The following is a 15,694-nucleotide window of genomic DNA, read 5'->3' as shown; positions in this document are numbered from 1 at the left end:
TAGAAATTAAGGTTATACTGAATACAAGTAGGCTGTGAATTCACTAACAACTAATAATGTGACTAGCAGGAAGCCAGTCACAGCCAAGTAGGACAGGGTTTTGTGCATACGATTGTTTGTGTCTGTATGTGTCAGTCTTGGTTGTCTCTCTCTTCTACATTCCACAGTGGAGGAAATTCTCTTTGCCTAAAAAATCTATTTCCTCATTAGCATAAAATGGTCTTATTTGTTTCATGGGCTAAGACTATTCAGCATGGAACCAGTACAGAGCATTTTGACCAACGTGATATGTGGAATTAAAAAGGTAAAACACAGCAGACATTAATATATAATAAAACATTTGCTCTTTGTTCAAAGCAATGAGTATGGCTTTTATGATCTGCATAGCTTGATTTTATTTCAGTTAGCCTAATAGCTGGTTAGATTTGCATTGACAGATGATCTTAAGGAAAGTACCCCATGGTAATCTCTAGGTATGGTGAAGGGTATGTGATGTGTTGTGGGGCTATTTTAATTATCAATGCAAATCAAACCAGCTATTAAGCTAGCTAATAATAATAATACGGCCAAGGGTACTTTATCAGGATGCCTAGTATACTGCATCCATGAAATAACTGACCTTTAAAAATAGAAATCTCCCTGCCTCTATGGGAATTTAACATCATAAAAAAATTGTGTCCTCTATTTAGTCAACTTTAGCATGGGTGCCTAAATGTATGCACTCCAGTATACTAATATTAGATGTTATACTGAATACAAGTATGAGTTCACTAACAGCTAGGATGACGTTCATGAAGTACAGTACATGTGACATGCATGCAGGAATCCGCTCACATCCAAGGGGGACAGAGAGTTTGAGTTTGTGTCCCTTCCTTGTAGCATTCCCTTCTAAGTTCCACTGTAGGCTGGAGTTCCCCTAACAATCATATTTCCTCATGAGCAGCATAGTTGAGGGTATATAGGCACATCAAGTTTGTCACATACAGGAACATCAAGACAGACTTATGATCCTCCTCTTCAGATCTGCACTGGACTTGAATTACGAAGCCCATATGAATTTCGAGCAGTGACCCTCTGTATTTTTTCCTCGTGAAATACACATTTACAAAGCATTAACTCCGATGGTGTGAGTATTGCGAGTCAGGTGTCTCAGGTGTCAGTGAAGATGAGCCAAATTAATCCTCACCCAAGGGCGTAACTTTGGGTCTACCATTGGGGGGGTTGAACTTGTGGCATATTTATCAATTTATTTATTTATTGAATCATTTTCTTGTGCAACATGCTAATTTGCCGTTCCTTTATTAGAAATACATCATGATGATTTAGGCTATAGGCTAAGCTGTTCACTTGACTGTTTGTGCCATAATGACACAGTAGTTAAATTCAGTGTGCTCACATGGACCGTCTTGTGTGTATAAAGTGCGCGCCTGCACTAGCCCTATGAGCCCTAGGCTGTTTTAAGGGCATTTTCAGTTAGAGGGATTTATCCTGGTCATTGTAAGTGCCATTCACACATGCTACATATTGGGTTTTTTTCAGCACAGTCTAGGCTACCCAGATCTACCACATGTATTAATACTTGCATTGATTTGATTTAGATTTTTGAATAATACAAATTTAAAAAGCATACTATACACATTCTTACATTTTGACATGTATCTCACCACAGCAAGCTGACAGCTCGACATGACTTGCATGGTTGTGTAGGCCTGACTTGCAATAAGAACCATATTGGGTATAGCCTACTTTGGGGCTGAGCAATTTACAGAAATATGTGGTGTGTGCCTTCCAGAAATAAATGCCAATTTTTATTTAGTGATGAGAAATGACTTTTTGACACTTTTTGTGCTCCATATTTGCTGATCTGACCTGACTTGTTTTCGTGGTAGCACACATGACGTGCACAGATGATGATTCTCTATAATATTTTTTACTGTATTGCAATGAACAAAGTAAAGGCAAAAAAGTGTTTATTTGTCAAACAAATTTGGATGCAATATGAGTCTTGAATTGGATACCATACAGGAGTTTGTTAGGATCTCAAAACCGTATTATGAACGTGACTTGCCATAGAGAAACTGAAACACATGATAACGTTGGATTATGAACATAGGCTATTATGCCACACAAAAACATGGGGTAAGTGGAGCTAAATGAAGTTATTATTTTGCTGTCACTTCGTCTGTTTTATGGCCTAGAAGGTTGTATTTGGTATCTGTGGATAGCTCTAGCTCTCCTCTTTCATCTGACATGCGTGCCATATCTTTCCGATGGCGGGTTCACGTGTAATTCAAGCTAGAGTGATGCCTGGGTGAATGCAGAGCAATATAGACTGTAAATATGATATACTTCGATTTAAGTTCATGATTTTATTTTAGTTTCATACTTGATCGTACAGACAAGTGTCTAGTCTCGTTGGAAAGCCCCGGTTCTGCTCTTTCGTGCAATATAGGTCTAATCTTGCTGTGACCAATTATCCCGGCGCAATGTAACAGAGAAGAATGGGTGTGTTTTTGACGCACTTTGCGTCCGTCGGGCTCATAGGGCTAGCCAGCCAACTCCAGTCAACAAATCATCAGCTAATTTAACAGCTAACTTAGCAATAGGGGTATACCTCCATTTGGTCAGGATTTTCCCTATTTTTGGTTGGCGTCAACCAACAATGAAAAAATGCTGTCTGGCTGCCTTTCAATGTCTTTTTAATCTTCCCACCTGAGTTGAGGGCTTTCTCCAACCATTCATCCCAGCGACTGCGCAAAATACTAAACAAACTTTCGGTAGAGAACGCAGGTTGGGTAATACCAAGTAGTCGGTGGGCAGGGGGGTTCATTTCAGAATATTTAAAACATGATACTATCTTGCTGGAAAATGAAATGAATAAAGAAAAGAAACGAAAGTTATTCATTCAGAATATTTTATAATTTGATAATATATTTGTATTATTATTTTTTGATTTGATATTAGGGGGGTTATATTAGCTGGATCTGATTTTTGCGGGGGTCATAACCCCCCTAACCCCCCCGCAAATTACGCCTATGTCCTCACCTGTTTGGGAATAGCTGTATTAGCTAGAAACAACAAAAAGATTAAGCTGGAGGTGCTAATTTACCTCCAGGCTGAAATATCCTTAAGGCATGCAGAGGTAGGAAAGACAGGTAAAGTTGAGTATCATCCACATGCCAGCAATCCATGGGAGTGAATAATCTCACTCAAGAAAGAGGTGAAAATAGAATATAGAATGGACCCTAATACTGATCTCTGAGGCACAGCTGTGCTGAGGTCATGAGACTTTGATACGCAGCCTTGTCAAGACATGCTGAATGAACATCTTTTAAGGTATGATTCAAAGCATTTACAGTAAGAGCTTTCTTACATTCCCAGCTCAGGCCATTTAGAGAGGAACATGTCATGGTTAACAGTGAGTGTCAACGGCTGATCTACTTCTCTGAGGTAGTGAAAGTCTCTGGTTTGTGGGAGCAGAGATGTGATCCAAGATCATGATGTGCTAAATGAGAACACAGAGTTAAAGGTTTTTGCCACGTACTGCAAACATCTCACAATCTGCTAACTCTCTGAATACATGCTATAAACACACAATCCCTGTCGACAGCCCAAGCTCCACAAATTGCAAGTTTGATAATATTTCAAACGTCAACAGACATGCATGCATGCATGCAAAACATGCATTCATGCTGTATTATGGTCCAAATGAAGGCTCTCTCTTAACATTGATTTTTGTCAAAAGTTTATTGACTGGTAGAAGCATTGACAGTCGTGGTATGCACACAAATTTGTTTCATTCATTTGGACTTTTGGTAAATGGCAACAGTAAAACACGTTTCTCAAAAGTATTGCTTTGACCTTAAAGGGATATTCCGCCATTTTTGGAAATACGCTCATTTTCCACCTCCCCTCGAGCAAAATAATCGATATTTACCTTGCTCCCGTTCATCCAGCCATTCTGTGAGTCTGGCGATACAACTTTTAGCTTCAGCCTAGCATAGATCATTGATTCGGATTAGACCATTAGCTTCTTGCCTGCTAGCTTCATGTTTAAAAGTGACTAAGATTTCTGGTAATTTTCCCATTTAAAACGTGTCTCCTCTCAAGTTAGAAAGTGCAATAAGACCAACTGAAAATTAAACCTGGCGTTTTTCTAGGCTGATTTGACATGGAACTACACTCTCATCTGGCGTAATAATCAAGGCAACTTGCAAACGTACCATAGGCGCAGTGATATCGTATGCAGCATCTGAAAATAGTCCCCATAGACAACAAGCAGTAGTAGTGCCAGTAGTTTGCAAGTTGCCTTGATTATTACGCCAGATGAGAGTGTAGTTCCATGTCAAATCAGCCTAGAAAAACGCCAGGTTTCATTTTCAGTTGGTCTTATTGCACTTTCTAACTTGAGAGGAGACACGTTTTAAATGGGAAAATTACCAGAAATCTTAGTCACTTTTAAACATGAAGCTAGCAGGCGAGAAGCTAATGGTCTAATCCGATTCAATGATCTATGCTAGGCTGAAGCTAAAAGTTGTATCGCCAGACTCACAGAATGGCTGGATGAACGGGAACAAGGTAAATATCGATTGTTTTGCTCGAGGGGAGGTGGAAAATGAGCGTATTTCCAAAAATGGCGGAATATCCCTTTAACTTGTGGCGAATAAACCAGAGACTGTGGTAAACAAACAGGAACATTCAGTAAAGCTGGTTGGCTTGCTGCGAATGCCTCTTTTTATTCCCTAACAAAACACTGATCTAGTCTTTCTGACGTATCAACCATGAACCTTTTTTTGGTCTGTATTCTTGACTTTTGAGGACCCTCCATCCTGTGCTGTTGGCTTGGTCCCCTGTGGGGATTGTTGGGTTCCAACAGAATTGGGATTTGAGGACTCTCTAACTTTTCCCTCAGGGATGGCCGTTGCTGTTGGTGTCCTAGTCACCTGTGGGGATTGAGAGATGTATGATTAGAGGAGGCAAGGCAGCACTGTCAAAGGAGAGACAAAAGAAGGGAAATAGCAGCCTGATACTCAACTCAACAAACATGCACTAAACACGCTTACAATCTAGGCAGATTATTGTTGAGAGTTCATGCTGGTGTAATTGGATGGTTGAATGGTTACAGTATGTTCTCTGCTATTGCCTTAGTGCTGGGCACTGTATATACTCACACTTTTATCCACCTTTTTCGTTTCCTTTACTAGAAAAGCAGAAATCAGAGCAAGCCGTCAGATGACAAAAAATACATTTACAGAAGACAAGATACATTTATAAACATATTCAAACATTTGAAAAATACAGAACCGTGACGCACAACACAGATACAGTGACTTTGGGCCCTGTCATGATAGTCTAAAGTCTATAGTCATCAAAATGAAAGGCTTATTACTATTGTAGACTATCATGGGGCTCTGCTTGCACGCGATGGAACCGTTTTTCCAACAGTTTTGGAACAGTTATTCAATTGGATAGAACCAATCAGGGTAAAAACATCTTTCTTATCGACAAATACATTTTGGATTTTGCCCTGCAGCTGAGGCTGGAAACCTGCACATCTGTCTCTCCTGCTTCCTGTTCATATTCCCCCAGGCGCACCCGGATCATTGGTCTGATTGGTTGAAGGAGAATCCAAGCGTACGGAGTCATTTGAACTATGCCCACTGATCACACCTCTTGCACAGACTCCCCAAACAAATGTTCAATCTTAAAAGATTAATCTTAGTAGGATGATATCCAGACTAGCCTTATTCTATTTGTCTGATCATTACCTCCGCCAAGGAGGTTATGTTTTCCATCAGTGTTTGTTTGTCTGTCTGTCTGTCTGTTAGCAAGATAACTCTAAAAGTAATGGATGGATTTTGATGAAATTTCAGACAAGGTTGGATGACCCAAGAAAGAAACGATGAAATTTTGGGAGTGATCCGTATCACCGTCGGGATTCCAGAGGTGTTCATGTGTTTTGCTTAATGGTGTAATGGCATGGTATGGCCACGTGGTGGCGATCTGAATAGTTTAGGTTCAAATGTATGACATTGACAACCAGGAGGAACAATACAGGCGGAGGCTACACAATGGACTCTCACAGAGTCAACGCATCCGCAAGGCTACACATCGCTACACTTTGGCTGCCATTGTGCGTCGATGCGTAGCAAATTGGAGGGGCAAAATTACCAAACCTACTGTACGCCTATGGTTGTGTGGTCTACAACAGACACAGATTCCGTAGATTTTGCAACATGCCAACAAACACGGGTATGCAGTGGCCATTCAAAACGACATAAAAAATGACGTAAAAAGAACCATTTATGCTTAGGGCCCCCAAAAGCTTAGCAGCAGCCCTGCTGCCCTGTAAGGGTTGCAAAGATCTCTGAGAGACAGAATAAGGACTAAGGAGAACAAGGAGAATAAAGAAACAATACCTACCTGGACTGACAATTCTGAAAAGGAAAAAAGAGCAAAGGTGAGAACATGGAGGGGAGAATCATAAGTGCCTCAGTCAAAAGTAGGAATCTAGATATGCCTGAATTCACTGTCCTAAAACTTGTTTCAAGTGGCAAAGATGGCACTACGCTGTAGTGCAGATCAGAGAGATGCTGTCGCTTATTCTCACCTTCTTTCTTCACCCTCCAGCAGCTGTCTGTAACAGAGAATCTCTGCGTCCAGTGCCACTTTGGCATGAAACAGTTCATCGTACTTGCACTGGTTGCTTTTGATCGCATTTTCCATTCTGGAGTTGTCGGCCTCCAGCACTTTAATCTTCTCCTGGTAACTAACTTCTGTGGAGGATAATTTGCTTTTCATCTCCTCAATCGTATGTTGCATTGACACTTTCTGAAGGTAAGAAAAAGAAAGTACAGTTCAATCAAACACTCTACTCAAAGACTTCATTTTTTATGTAAATATGTGTTTCAATATTGTAACACTAGTGATATAATTTCCACTAGTAAATATTATACTAGTAATATAATTTCCTTTCTTTATTTCTTTCTTCATTGCTCTTAAGTGTTCTTTGAATCAGTCATGAATCAACTTCCTCAGACTCGCGTTGTTCACAACCCTGACAAAGCGAAATGTCCGTTGTGTCCAACAGATGCATAGCGAGTACATAGCAGCTGGGTTTCCTGTCTATTTTCATTTCAGCACCCATGTTAACAAGTTTGACACACACACACACACACACACACACACACACACACACACACACACACACACACACACACACACACACACACACACACACGCAGATATGTAGGCTATAGTAACGAAATAGAACTACTTAAGTACTGAAATGCTGTATCTGTACTTTACTGGAGTATTATTTTTTTTCTCCTAGTATACTTTTACTTCACCACATATTTTCGATGACTTCAGTAGGCTACTTTTTCTCCGATACATTTTTTTATGTGCTCCATCGTTACTCGTTATTGGTGTGTCGGTCACGAACAAAACCGTTCCGGATTGCTCACGAAGCTCTGGTCACACTGATGCGTGTCACTTGTTGACAGCACGATCTTAGCTTTACTATGGTATTAAATAGTTTCCGTAATTAAGGGTTCGCGAGAAAATCAACGTGAATTTAGGCTATATGAGAAGCATTCATTTGTACAATAGCCTAAGCCATTCTTGAGTAAATCTCGAGTTTTTAAATTGCAACACATTTCTTCTTGGTCTCTGACTGCAGTCTGTGTAGTACCCCACAATAAGCCTACTACTTGAATAGTGTGTTCTTCCACTTGTTTGGTTTTAGAACATTTATTTAAACTACATGTGACATAGAAAACATAAGCATTGCTTCCACATATTCCTATGCATAAGGCTATGCATATTCTAGACTAGCCGGATAACCTACCATGACTGAGGCCTAATTATTCTCACGTTCTTTTAAAGTGACAGGCACTCAATTAGACAGTTGACATTAAAGGGATAGTTCGGATTTTAAGACACGAAGTTGTATGGGTTCCCTGTCAGCAACGTAGTGCATCAGCACTGACTTACCCCCGACAGCGTCCTGTGAGCCGAGATCCAGCCGGTTTTAGATCGTTTTTGATGCTGAAGAAAGTAGTCCGGCAAGTTTCTGGGGTCACGAAAGTAAAGTGTTTTTCTTCTCAAAACCATATGCGTTCAACAGAGTGATATATTTGCACCACAAAAACGTTGTCCAGGAAAAATTCAAACCTCGTTATCACTTAGGCCTACTTATTTTTCGCGATTCCTATCACTGCGCGCTACTGACAGCTGGACAACGTTTTTGTGGTGCAAATATATCACTCTGTTGAACGCATATGGTTTTGAGAAGAAAAACACTTTACTTTCGTGACCCCAGAAACTTGCTGAAGAAAATAGTCCGGCATCAAAAACGATAGACAGACAGACGATCAATGTTTCTGTATACCTATTATTGCATTGAATGTGAGTTGTATCGGTCATAACACCCCTACAAATGACATTGGGAAACCCATATAGTTATATTTATTCACCTTGTTTAACTACTACCACATGTTTATAGCCTAGTCTAGGGCCTAGGCTATGGCCCCCGTGTGTCTGCCAAGGGGCCTGCACTAAAAGATTGTGCTGATACCTTTTGCACCCATCTCATTCGCAAATCAGCTAATTACACAATACTTGTACTTTTACTTTCAGTACTTGAGTAGTATTTTTAAAAATAAACTACTTGCAATACTTAAGTACAAAACATGTTTAATACTTTAGTACTTCCACTTAAGTACGTTTTTTAAAGAACACTTCTACTTCTACTCAAGTCACATTTTTGATAGAGCGCTTGTACGTACTTCTACTCAAGTCTGGATCTCTAGTACTTTATACATCACTGCACACTCGACAGGCAAGCCTGTTAGAAGGGTTTTCAGTCAAAAGAGACAGTAAAGAGATGTTTTAATAGGCATACTGGCCGCAGCAGCGCTGCATCAGGTATTTCTGATATAAATGCTCAAATGAAATGCAGCAGTCATGGAACATACACGCAAGGCATATGCGATGGTAGCAGTCTGAATTGACCGTAAGACTGAACTTGTACCATGTTCAATTTTAGAAAGCTCCCCCCATCCTCCGAACTTATAACATCTCTTTTGGTAGCCCTCATTCTGCTCCAGTGGTGGCACTAGCTGTGATGTGTGTGGATGTTATATTATGGTGGTGTGGTTTTCAGGTCACTAACCTCACTGGTGAGAGTCTGCACCTTTTCGTGATAGGTAATGACTTCCAACTTCTGCTTGGTTTCACTATGTGTGGTTTCCTGTAACTGCACAGAAAATGTGAGGCAGAGAGAAAGATAGAGAGACAATAAAGAACAATAATGGAATTGAAATAGTTTCGATACCTTTCTAAACCAATGCAAAAATCTGTGAACTGTATGTGTTCATGATACTAACTACTCTTTGAAATTACATTCATTCATTCTATGCTACTTCTGCACGTAAAATCAAAGCAGAAGATGATCAATAACCTAGGCTGCGCTTTTTAAAGGTGGGTGTTAGAAACGCCTTTTGTTCTGGATCTGTGTTCAGAGGTCGGGGGACAGTGGTCCAAGCACACTATCTGGTCCACACCTAAGGACACATCCTTAAGAGAAGGCCACTTGAATGCATTCATACTGTCTCTCAGGTGTATGCTGACACACTCACTGTATACGGGCTCTCCTGGAGGTTCATTTGAGCACGCCTCTCGTAGTACTCTCTGACTTCTTCGAGCGCAGCTGTCAGTTGGGGCCTGACCATGTTCATATCAGTCTGAACATACTGGTTCTGAGCCCGAAGCTGAGTTATCTCCTACAAAGACAAAGATCCAGAGACAGAGATGGGGAATGAAGTTCTGGGCTGTGGATAAAGTGACATAAATGAAGGAGAGGTCACATGGCTGGGCCATTTCTGTACAAAGTATATTCATTAATAAAAAGAAAAGCGGAAACTGAGAATGTAAAGGGAGGAAAAATAAAATGTAAAGGTAGTACCACCGCTTCTATTGAGGGTATCATCACCATAGAGGTACCCTACCCCCTCTACCACCAACCTCAATAGGCTCTCAGCTCTTGGTGATCCACACCAGCAAGAGAAAGGGTGTTTGGGTCAGGGTGGTTGGAGTGGCACAAGGGGAGGCTGCCTGTCGGCTTTGTGTCCTTCCTCACCTCATTGTGAACCTTCTTTAAGTGGATGATCTGATCCTCCAGAGACTTCACTTTTTTCTCCATGTAAATCAGTGAGACCTTATCCACTTCCTATACACACACACACACACATACACGCCCACGTGCACACACACACACACACACACACACACACACACACACACACACACACACACACACACACACACACACACACACACACACACACACACACACACACACACTCAGTGTGTACCACAAACAGAATATGAAAGTGAGTCAGACATGGTTAAGGCCGAACTCTCAAAATCTCTTTTAAAGCGCAACTTACAGGTTGCAAACCCCTATAAAGTATAGTACTTCAGACCCTCATCAATATGCACAGACAATTCTTCCAACGTCCTTGCGTATTTTGAAATAGCCTGTCAACAGTAGGCAGAACAGCAAATGTCCCACTGTCTACCTAACTAAAGCATTTTACAGTCCTCCCACCATTCTTTTGAGTAAAGACATAACAAACCTGTTTGCTGAGTTTGTCTTCAAATTCTTGCAGCCTGCAAAAGGCATTTGACAGTAAACTTGAATGGGTTCCAGTGTGCGATTTAAAACAATATAGCCTGCTTTCTTCTTTGAAATTCTGATGAACAATAATACATTTTTAAGTGTGTTTCAGAGTTTTGTACTTGAGTATGGATATATTTGAGTGGCACTTTAATTTCCTGTAAAGAATTAATAAAAGGACCTAATCTAATCTGATCTAACCGATGACCTTGTCTTTTAGGTACCTTATTGACTAAACAAAATATTCTGTCATGCACACATTTTCAAGTTTGCTACTTTGTTTTTGTTGACGAAAAAACAACATAGATCAATGCATACTTTCCCGAGAGCTCCTGGTTGTTAAATTCAAAATGGGCATTTTCTTTGTTAAGCTGCTCCACCTGAATGCGCAGTGTCGTCGTCTCCTCCTCATACAGCTGCTTCATGAAGGGATCACGGCTGCCCTTTAGCTCCTCAAGCTCTTTGCTGTAGGTATCGTTCGTCAACTGCAGTTGCCGAACATTACTCATGTATATAGCAAGCCTACTGTTGAGGTTCTGCAGCTCTTTCTTTTCATCAAATTTGTTCATATTCAACTCCTTTTTGATATCGCATAGATTTCCCTTGTACCTGCTTTCTGTGCGCACCAATCAACTACTACCCCAGCAACACAGATTTATACTCCTCCCTATGCAAATGGTTTGGTGTGACTGGGTGATATGGGGTGACAGACAGAACCAGCAGCCTACTGTATTGTGAAGATCCACATGAAATGGCGTACAGCTTTTGCATAAGTTTACCATGGTTGATGTGAAGGCTTACTTGGGTCGGTAATGGAATTTCCCTCTGGATCCTATATCTGGATTTTGGGTGGTGGTAGCATAGTGGTTAACAACATAAAGCACAATATAGTTTTTTAAGGTTTGCCTAAAATTGCACAGCGCACACCTGCTTTAGAGACCACTGTTCCCTCCTAGTTTGACCTATAATCACATGATCCTCTCTGGACACAGAGGCTTCAGTAGAGACAATCAGAATAACGGTGTGATATACTGACACAGGACCACAGAGGCTAGAATATAGTTTTTTCTTCCTGGCAGATTGCAAACATCTCTGAACTGACCACATATCAGTCATATAAAATTACAGTACCTAGAAACACAACTGAGTAGCTCCAGGTCTTGTGAAGCTGGGTGCAAAAGTAGATCAATTTAACATGAAATATGAGTGCTGTAGACCATTATTTGGCAAGGTATGCACATGCGTTTCCCCTATGGAAACTCCCCATAGAACTTTTAGCTATCCAAAATGCATACTGACAATCAAATGCTTACTGCACATGAACCCCTTTGTGTAGAAGCATAATCTTGGTCTCAAATACAAAATATTACACAAAAGTGTCTGTTTTTGCATCTACTTTGTTGGTTCAATGGTTGTATATCTGGACAACTAATATTGGATAAAACAACATGAAGATTCAATTATGGATTCTTGTGAATATTTCAGTACTCATATTTTGTGGCCCCTGGGCTGACAAAATGATGATAGTCTGACCCTGTTCATTTATACAGCAAAATGTAATCTTTTTGGAAGAATGACTGAACTTACCATTATATATACTGTGTATATACTGCATATGGCAAGATTTTGTCAAATAAAGGCACAACAACAAGAAAAATCACGATTTATTCCTAGATAATCATTCTTCCACTAAGAAATATAATTCACCTGAATGTTTGCCAAGCAATGTCAAGACAGAGCTAGTCTAACTTTTTAATCAAGTCGCAATAAATTGTGGTAGCGCAGTAATATAGAACAAAATGTGGTCAAAGTGTATGTTGGATTTTACGATGGCATCACGATTCATTCAATTATAATCAAGGACAGGAACTATCCATTTTAGAAATTAAAGTTATACTAAATTAATACTGAATACAAGTAGGTTGTGAATTCACTACAAACTAATAATGTGACAAGCAGGAAGCCAGTCACAGCCAAGAAGGACAGGGTTTTGTGCATATGATTGTTTGTGTCTGTGTGTCCATAGTGTCTTCCTTGTAGCTCTCTCTCCTACATTCCACAGTGGGGGAAATTCTCTTTGCCTAAAAAATCTACTTCCTCATTAGCAGCATACTTGAGGTTGAGGTGGTTTGTCACATTGACAGCCACTGTGACAGTGTAAAGTAAACGAAGGCTTTTACATCATTGTGAGAAGGAACATTACACATAAAACACCCTATGGTCAGAGACGTGCACCTTACTGTATAAACTAATCTTTCTATACATCCTGACTTACCTGTCAATCAGATCATATACAGTATGTAAATGCTAGACAGATTATGACAACTACTGTAGTTATGACAGCAAGTTCAGCACTTTTGCATCTAATGACTCAAGTGATGAAATCCTTAGTCTTATTTGTTTCATGGGCTAAGACCAGTATAGAGCATTTTGACCAACATGATCAATCTATGGTGAAGGGTGTGTTATGATGTGGGGCTATTTTAATTCTAAAAGCCAAGGGTACTTTATCAGGACGCCTAGTATCCTGCATCCATGAAATAACTGGCCTTTGAAAATAAAAATCTCCCTGCCTCTATGGGAATTTAACTTCATAAAAAAAATGGTGTCCTCTGTGAAATTAAAAAGGTAAAACTCAGCAGACATACACAATAAAACATTTGCTGTTTGTTCAAAGCAATGAGTATGGCTTTTATGATCTGCATAGCTTGATTTTATTTCAGTTAGCCTAGCTGGTTAGATTTACATTGAGAGATCAGATGATCTTATGGAAAGTACCCCATCCCCATGGCAATCTCTAGGTATGATGAAAGGTATGTGATGTGATGTGGGGCTATTTTAATTCTATGTGTGGGGATCAATGCAAATCAAACCAGCTATTAGGCTAAATAAAAAAAAAAGGATTAAAAAGGTATGGTGAAGGGTGTGTTATTTAAGGGTACTTGATCAGGATGCCTAGTATCCTGCATTCATGAAATAACTGAACTGAACTGAAATAATAGAATCATAAAAAAGGGTGTCCTCTATTTAGTCAACTTTAGCATGGGTGCATAAAATTTATGCACTCCAGTATATTAATATTAGAAGTTATACTGAATACAAGTATGAATTCACCAACAGCTATGGCATTCAGGAAGTATACATGTGACATGCAGGAGCCGCTCACATCCAAGGGGGACAAAGAGTTTGAGTTTGTGCGGGTGTGCCCCTTCCTTGTAGCATTCCCTTCTGCGTTCCACTGTGGACTGGAGTTCCCCTTGTCTAAATAACAATTATATTTCCTCATGAGCAGCATATTTGAGGGTGTTTAGGCACATCAAGTTTGTCACATACAGTAGGAACATCAAGGCAGACTTATGATCCTCTTGTTCAGATCTGCACTGGACTTGAATTAGGGAGCCCATATGAATTTCGAGCAGTGACCCTCTGTATTTTTTTCCACGTGAAATACACATTTACAAAGCCTTACAGTAACTCCGATGGTGTGAGTATTGCGAGTCATGTCAGTGAAGATGAGCCAAATTAATGCTCACCTGTTTGGGAATACAGTAGCTAGCTACAACAAAATCTCTGTTTTGGAGAGATTAAGCTGGAGGTGCTAATTTACCTCCAGACTGAAATATCCTTAAGGCATACAGAGGTAGGAAAGACAGGTAAGGCTGAGTATGATCTGCATACAATCCATGGGAGTGAATAATCTCACTCAAGAAAGAGGTGAAAATAGAATATAGAATGGACCCTAATACTGATCTCTGAGTTACTGCTGTGCTGAGGTCATGAGACTTTGATACAGTACGCGTCCTTGTCAAGACATGCTGAATGAACATCTTTTAAGGTATGATTCAAAGCATTTACAGTAAGAGCTTTCATGCATTCTGTTATGACCCGGCTCTAAGCCGCAACATAAAGAGGGAGTCGGGACAACAGAGATAACTTTAACCAGTAAAGTATTTATTTAAAATGAAACAAAAGCATAACTGTTACCAAAATATGTCTAGGGGAAACTAAAGGTATGTATGCAAGTGTTCATGTGGGTGCGTGTATGCCAAAGTCAGTATGATGTTCAAAAGTTAGAAAGAGAAGGTGCCAGTGGGAGAGAGATAACCCCAAAGGTGTCTGTAACAGAATGTGCCTAACCGAAAAGTGCCCCCAAAACCAAGAGAGAGAACAAGCCCTTAAATACCCACACCCCTTCAGGTGTGCATGATTAGCTGATTAGACCAGCTAGGCCAGCATTTCCTATGCACTGGCCATGTAAGGCCTGAAGGGGCACAGGGGGTCGTAACAATTCCCAGCTCAGACCATTTAGAGAGGAGCATGTCATGGTTAACAGTGAGTGTCAAAGGCTGATACACTTCTCTGAGGTAGCGAAAGTCTCTGGTTTGTGGGAGCAGAGATGTGATCCAAGATCATGTGCTGAATGAGAACACCGAGTTAAAGGTTCTTGTTACGCGGTTTCTAAGCTAGAACATTTTTTGCCACATACTGCAAACATCTCTCAAGGCCTACACATGTACCATTATTACACATTTACATGTGTACCCTGTGTGATGCTGCCACCTACAGTAGTCAACATTCTGGATAACACTGTCATCCAAACTACATAGATCAGGCTCATAGGATGATGGCAGTCACAACTGTAAAAACATGAATTTACAGATTTATAGCAATTTCAGTCAAATTTGCTTTATTGCCCAATGGTCAGAAATGCATCTTATTAGCAAGGACAATTATCATTCCCTGCAGTAGCTACAGTAGCAGCAGCTTACTCTCATGTTCACTGCACAAATGCAATTCAGATTTCATCTTGAACTCTCAGCCCTATAAGAGATCTTTTTCTTGTAAATCCACAAATTTATATTAAGGGTATTTTATGTACTAAGAGCTGCTCTGCCAGAGAGCGAGAGGGGAAGAGAGGGGTGAGTTAAAACTCTATCTAAATGCACAATGAAAGCAGCTGGCACTTGAGACATATTGTCAAAGACAAAAAGAGGGCAGTGGATTGAGCTGAGG

At 40.2% G+C, this 15,694-nt stretch overlaps 1 protein-coding gene across 2 annotated transcripts; it reads right to left on the bottom strand.

Moving 5' to 3' along the window:
• Nucleotides 1-4,563: 4,563 nt before the first annotated feature.
• On the bottom strand, nucleotides 4,564-11,295 carry LOC134066072 (vimentin-like). Of its 2 annotated transcripts, XM_062521245.1 has the most exons (9): nucleotides 11,000-11,295; nucleotides 10,641-10,674; nucleotides 10,142-10,231; nucleotides 9,642-9,785; nucleotides 9,176-9,259; nucleotides 6,611-6,831; nucleotides 6,424-6,437; nucleotides 5,172-5,200; nucleotides 4,564-4,943 (listed from the first exon to the last, which is right to left on the bottom strand). In XM_062521245.1, the coding sequence occupies exons 1-9, from the start codon at nucleotides 11,248-11,250 to the stop codon at nucleotides 4,776-4,778; spliced, it is 1,035 nt and encodes a 344-aa protein (XP_062377229.1). In that variant the 5' UTR covers nucleotides 11,251-11,295; the 3' UTR covers nucleotides 4,564-4,775. The 2 variants fall into 2 exon arrangements, 1 of the variants encoding a protein (XP_062377229.1); XR_009936364.1 differs by having other exon boundaries at nucleotides 4,825-4,943; nucleotides 5,172-6,437.
• Between the last annotated feature and the right edge of the window lie 4,399 nt (nucleotides 11,296-15,694).

The sequence above is a fragment of the Sardina pilchardus genome, chromosome 19, assembly GCF_963854185.1.
Source record: "Sardina pilchardus chromosome 19, fSarPil1.1, whole genome shotgun sequence".
Lineage (NCBI taxonomy): Eukaryota > Metazoa > Chordata > Actinopteri > Clupeiformes > Clupeidae > Sardina > Sardina pilchardus.
Note: the sequence above shows the minus strand (reverse complement) of the source record. Positions and strands in the feature narration are given on the sequence as shown.